We start from the raw sequence: 6959 nt of genomic DNA, 5'->3' as shown, positions 1-6959 counted from the left end.
TGAGATGGTTTGGACATGTGCAGAGGAGGGATAGTGGTTATATTGGTAGAAGGATGTTGGAGATGGAGCTGCCAGGCAAGAGGTCAAGAGGAAGGCCAATGAGGAGATATATGGATGAGCTAAAAGAGGACATGAAGTTAACTGGGGTGAGAGTAGAGGATGCCGAGGATAGAGGTGGAAACAGATGATTCGCTGTGGCGACCCCTAACGGGAACAGCCGAAAGAAGAAGAAGATTCTTCACATACATTGATACAAATGCAAAACCAAAGACTTGCCAATCGGATTTAATTAAGTAGCAATAATTAAAAACAAAAATGTTAATTGCAAAGAAACAAAACATAACACCTACAGCAAACAGGTGCCTGTAGTTCAGTGAAAAACAAAATTTTCTTATCAAGGGTGTACCGAGAAGTTCATTTAAACATTACATGCTAATGGTTCTGTGGCTTCATGTTACCTTTCCTGGATCATTTTCTTCTTCTCTTCAAGTGACAAAAGGCTGGTGTCTCCTGTTGTCAACATGGGATCAACGGGGCAAAGTTTAGAAAGATTCTTTAGAAAAGATTCCTAGTGTTCGCAACTTCGGTAGCAAAATGTATAAGTACATTTAACAAACTAATATGTTATCTAGCTTATTACTTTTGAGTGCTAATCTTACATTTCAATTACGCTTTAGTTTACAATAGCTTAAAAAAATTTAAAGCAGCTTACAATATATATCTAAAATAACATTACACAAATTTCAGTAATAAACCACCATTCACGCCAACTAATGTTAGCTAGCTAAATTAGCTGACTAGTAATGCTAACATACCTGCACCATTGCTCACCCACTAGTGTAGCGGTCCCTTGGTCTTTTTGCAGCCAAAATGAAGCAAAAGATTTAAAAATTTACACTGTACACATATGATGTTCTTCAAATCATATAGTGAGTCACAGCATGTGAATCTCCATTTGAAAGTAGAGACTTGTTTTTACTAAATGCCTACAATATGCAAGCTACAGCTTCTCTAGATTCGAGATGATTTACAATTGATAGCTATATAGCACTACAATAAAGGGCACAATTTCAAGACCAAAGTTTCCAGTTTCTAAATTTTAGAATCAGTGTCCACAAAAAATGACAACAAAATGTGGAAAATGGTCACAGTCTGAAGCCCTGCATTGTATGTCAAACTTTGCAAACCAGTGTTAACCCTTCAGAATAGACATTCTGTATCACTTCAAATGGGGTTTAATTTTCTGAAGGAACTTGGCAGTTTAAATATTGCATGCTCAGGTCAGTAATTTGGCTTTTGAATTGGTGACTTTTCCAGCTGAACAAGGCAGAGGGTAATTTAATGTCAGTAGATTGGTATCTACTGCAAAGGGGTAGGGGAGACACACAGGAGCGCTATGTGAAAAACTATAAAAACAATATGAAAAAACTAAGTTGTTATTGTATTAGACTCAGCAAAAAAACAAATTGGTTAAACTACATATAACATAGAAGACTAACACTTGACTAGTAAAGTCACAGAAATATCTTTGCCCCGGTAACATGGGATTTGATTTAACAAAGAAATAAGCTGCCCTATTCCTAATTAGGCATTTGAAGGCTTCACACACTTTCAGCACCTAGCCTGATAACAGGTGATGCCAGCTGCTGTTAATGAAGGTTTAATGCTTAGCGTGGACATTTGGATTGGGCCTTGGAATCAGAGGCTCATACAATAATTTTAAATTAACACACCAACTAAGACACTTTATCTGCAATAACTGTAATTTTGGGGATTAACTAATTTTATTTATTTATTGTTATTAATAGAATTACTAATCTGTTTTGCCAGGCTAGTCTGATGAGGGAATACTTTTTGAAAGAACTGGGAAAGTGTTCTCGCCTTCGACTGCTGCCCAATCCACTATGCACCAGCCTCTTACGGATCCTCCTGCAGGTGGTGAACCCACGAGAGGATGTCCCCACACCGCTCGTTCGAGCAAAGCCCGGTCGGGCAAAGAGGCCCGGCCACCAGGCGCTTGCATTCGAGCCCTGTCCCCGGGCCTGGCTCCAGGGTGGGGCCCTGGTTGCGCCATACCGAATGACATCACAGTCCTTGGTTTTAATTTATTCATAAGGAGGTCTTAAGGGGCATCTCTGCTTAGACTGCTGTCCCTGCGACCCGGTTCTGGATAAGCGGAAGAAGATGGATGGATGGAAAGTGTTCTTGTCAGTTTCAGTGTGCATGCGTCTAGAGGACTTGCTGTCAGAGATGCTCACACGTCATTTTATTGCAAGTCCAAGTCAAGTCTCAAGTCCCTTATGGTTGTAACAAGCAACTTATCATCTGCTGCGTGCCATCCAGACTACTTAGAACACTGCTATATCCAAGGAACACTGCTATAGCCAAGGAAGTCAATGCATATACTGCTTTATCATCATTCCATTCCAAAACTGTAACCTATTTTTCAATAGAAGTTAAGAGTACAACCCACTGTGTTATTACCCTGGCTCTCCAACTAACAATATCCTATAATCTATTGTAAATTTACTCATTACTCTAGCTTCTCAAACCAAGTGTAATGGTAATCTAATAAGCCCATAACATTACATGAAAAACAGTAAACCTGTAGCGCATGTTAATAATTAATGTGGTCTTTTGCTCAGTTTAACATTAGCCAGAAGCTGGTGGCAGAGGAATATGGGTGATTACCCAGTTATTTCTATAGTCATGGCAAACCTGCACTTTATGTGAACAAGTATGGCAAACGAACAGACTTTCACTCATCTTTTCAGAACATTCAAGAAACACCAGTCTAATAATTTAGCATCCTTGGCTACAAAGCTAATAACAAGCTAATGTTAGATAGGTGATAATGAGCTAACATGTTTGCTAAGGGTCCACAGGCACCAATGTTAATTTGCCTTTCACATTACCAAGTGACTGACTTCACCTGTCTGTTGCATTTTGAGGTGCCTTATAAAATGAAAGAGCAGCTGCAGATGTGCTCGTCGTAGTCAACGTGTTGTTGCTGCAGCTTAGTCATCTGTGGCAGCACGTGCCATGCATGTGTAGAGTTGCCCATGATAATAGGACCAGGAATTACATTCAGCTCAACAGGCATTTCTTTAATGTTAACATGTAAAAAAGAGAGTAAAAAAAAAAAAAGACTGTTCACGAATCACAAATCTTGAGTTGAGTCAAGTTTTTTAGGACAAGACTCAATTCACTGTGTGTGCAACTTAAGTCTGGGGCCTGTCAATCAGTTATTTAGTTCACCACACCACTGTAAATTTTCCTGTGTTCTCATATGAGAACATGCCTTTTGCCTGAAGTTTACTGAGGTGATTCTGAGGTTGTTTCTAGATAGAGATGCTGGGGTGAGATTGTGAGAATACACTATGAAGACTCAAAAAAGTCTGATTATCTTTCCATTATTCTGTATTGTAGCATTTTAAAGCATTTAAACTTGGCCCTGGTCAATAAACCACTCCAAAGTGTCTTAACCTATTTCAGATTAATACAATGGATAGCCAGCTATGGCTGCAATTGTAACACCTCCCTTACAGCCTCAGAATATATGAAAAATGTCACCAAGTCACATGCTGTCACCTTACCTTAACTTTTTACAAGCATTTTAAAATGTCTCAGTGGATGGCACAGGATGAATACAATGGATAGCCAGCTATGGCTGCAATTGTAACACCTCCCTTACAGCCTCAGAATATATGAAAAATGTCACCAAGTCACATGCTGTCACCTTACCTTAACTTTTTACAAGCATTTTAAAATGTCTCAGTGGATGGCACAGGATGAATACAATGGATAGCCAGCTATGGCTGCAATTGTAACACCTCCCTTACAGCCTCAGAATATATGAAAAATGTCACCAAGTCACATGCTGTCACCTTACCTTAACTTTTTACAAGCATTTTAAAATGTCTCAGTGGATGGCACAGGAAATAACGTTATATAAATAAATACATCCCTTGATCTTATGATTAGCCTGCCATGACACAGAATCTCACATTCAGCAAATGCTCCAAATGGTTAAACACTGTTTGATACATTAATAACACTGTCATTGCTTTAGTTAAATGTGGTCATAATGGCTAGTTAGGCCTGCTAAATAACATTCCTTAGCAAAAACCGCCCTTTCTTTGTTGGCTTATGCTAAACTCAGTTAACTTTCACTTAATCAGATAGTACAGTTCCATTTACCACATAAAACCTGCCGTAAAACGAACAAGTAACGATAATATGGAATGACAGGTGTTCGTTCCATCGGAGGATTCTACTACATCTGCTATCAAATTAATTAAAAGACCAGTGCTGTTACTAAGCTAACTTAAAGTAGCCCGTAGTGATAGCTAAATAAGCTAAAACTATGTAAGTATGTGGCAATCCAGGGACAACTGAGAGCAACTTAAAAGCTTAAGAATATCAGTCATGTTATATTTTGTTGTTTGTATTCAGCACTTTAACACTGTACGTCCTAACCATCAAAACTGATACTGTTTAATTGAAAATATAAACAGTCTTGCTTGGACCATCTTCTCTTCCAAGTGGCATCTAGTGGTTAGCTGATATTAGCTGGAAGCTAACAGGCTTAGCCAACATTAGCCTGTATTACTAGAGTTGGACAAACAGTATCGCAAGTGTTTAAGACAAGTACCACCAGGAAATGTAAAGGTGACGTGGTACATCATTCAGTGATGGGAAACTTTATAACATCATATCAAAACATTCACTGTTGGGTTAATGTTAAGCTAGTGGAGCTGCAGGCCGGTACAGACAGTATCTACGACAAGGCCCGAATTCCAGTTTGTCCAAATATACCTATGATCGTGAGCTTTTCGCGTTAAATTTCTTTTAAGCAAACAGTTGTTTCGATGTGACAGTTTGTGCCCTTAAAACTTGAGCACAATACAGAGGCAAACCCGTCAAGTGTGCCGCAACAGACATTTGTTCAGAGCACACCAATGAGCTTTGACATGCAACAAAACAACAAAAGACTAGATACTCACTAGGGATCATTTGTAAACCTGGGTGTTCTCGGAGGTTGGTATCCGTACAGATGGCAATAAAGCACGTCAAAGCAGAAGCAGCACATCTCCGCTGAGACGACCATTTTTCTGCCTCCACTCCCCGAACCAGGTCCCGGGCTGAGATTTGGGGAGAGGCCGGATGAAGTGTAACCGGCCGGGGCTGGGGACAGAGCGTTCGTGCCGCTGCTACCACTACTACTACTGCTGCCGCTAAAGTTACCCCCGGGTCCCTTTGGTGATCATGACAGTTTCTGCTTCTTCACCCCGCAGCACCCGGCCGCCATCTTGGAACAATCTGCACCGACACACCGCTTCCGACCCATAACCGTCACCGCGGGAAGGGTGGGGGGAGACGCCGACCAGACGTAGAAATCCCACTGCGTTGATACGTATGACGGACAATACTCCACTTTCACTCTTTTTTTGTCGGACGACGAAATATCTAATGTGCTGAGAAGACTGCAATGTCACCCTAGCGGTGCCTTTAAAAATGCGTGACTTCACTACGCAAAATCCATAGCAAGATAGGCTTTTTTTCTTGAGTAGTGAGCCAGTCCAGGTTTAATCTAGGGTGTTCCTGTAGATCACCAATAATCGCTAACACGACACCACGCGAGGCAATCACAGTCAGTTCCCCTTAAGCATACAAGTTCAGGGAGTACACAGTCCTAACAGGCCGCAGATGACAGTAGCCAGGCGGGCCAGATGTGAAGCCGACAGCCAGTGCGCTGTAACCCCGCAGCACACCTCTCCAAGTGGAAGCCGGGAGCTTGAGTACACAGGACCCATAAGCTTCAGAACAAATTGCGCACAATGTATTGGACAGCGTAGCTTCCCATTGCACCAGCTTGTTTGCTACTGCCTTGCGAACTTCTAATTATACAACAGGCCTAGTATGTTGGAATTCCAGACACCGGGATAACGCAGAGTAAAATAGCGTCTGACAGTACAGGGCTGGCATGGCACAATAAAACGCGTCAGCCCCATGCAAGTCATTTCAGTAACGTTAGCCCACAGTTTGCACCTGCATTGATATCTGTTCTTGGACCTGGTCAAAATACCTCAATAACACCCCCGCATCAAATGTAGAGCTGAAAGTTTTCAGTATAGGTTTGTTTGGAGGGTGTCATCCGTTTATAATGATACATACAAAAGAGCATTCTAGTCCGTGAGCCGTGAGAAATCCTCCGGGTTTGGCAACCCTCGCTCCGCACCCCTCTTTCAGCTGCTACCATTCAGTGCTGTTCGGGTAAAAGCCCTGTGATCAGTCTGTGGGCACGGGCATCGGTGTCGTCGGCACGCCGGAACCGGATTCAGAAAAATATGTTGCGCCCATTTGCTACACATTATACGTAGCTTATGGGGGTATCAGATTTGCTCTCCAGAAGAACGGTGCTTTGGAAGCATGCGCGCTCATGACGTTCATACGTGTGTATGCGTAAATCCATGAAAAAGTATCGGTTTCCCAAGTTATAAAATGCACAGGACCAGAGAGACCTTTCTCCGTGCCCGTTCTTTAGTCTAAACGAGCGCTGCAAAGCGAATCGATTTGTCAGTGTATTTATATGTCATAGAGGCGGTGTATCACTCTGTTAAAAATTACACCACTACTTTCCTTTCATGTTAAACCGATGTTTTGTTCTGTCATTTGGTATTCTTTTTTGTACATGCTGGTGCAACTCCTGAGACCATGAGATAATAAATATAGTCCTGTCACAGACGTCCCCAGTCATTTCACTACTCATCTCCCTGCCTCTCAGTACACATATAGTCACAAATAAATGTATCGGTGAAGAGAAGTGAGCGGTGTCCACATATCGGTGGTTAATTCAAACCGCAGGATCAGCTGAGGATGACAGTGCCCTGACTCACTGCTGTATGCTAGGCTGAGTGTGCTGGAAAATGAAAACTGAATGTGTGACAAAGTAAAAT

General features: G+C 41.7%; 1 protein-coding gene across 1 annotated transcript in view; it reads right to left on the bottom strand.

The window, feature by feature from the left end:
* Positions 1–6530, bottom strand: part of ammecr1 (AMMECR nuclear protein 1) — a 16480-nt gene extending 9950 nt beyond the window's left edge. Inside the window, 1 exon segment of the mRNA XM_020600522.1 lies at positions 5007–6530. Coding sequence (XP_020456178.1) covers positions 5007–5350 — 344 coding nt within the window. The 5' untranslated portion in view covers positions 5351–6530.
* Between the last annotated feature and the right edge of the window lie 429 nt (positions 6531–6959).

Source organism: Monopterus albus, unplaced genomic scaffold, assembly GCF_001952655.1.
Source record: "Monopterus albus unplaced genomic scaffold, M_albus_1.0 scaffold47.1, whole genome shotgun sequence".
NCBI classification, from domain to species: domain Eukaryota; kingdom Metazoa; phylum Chordata; class Actinopteri; order Synbranchiformes; family Synbranchidae; genus Monopterus; species Monopterus albus.
Note: the sequence above shows the minus strand (reverse complement) of the source record. Positions and strands in the feature narration are given on the sequence as shown.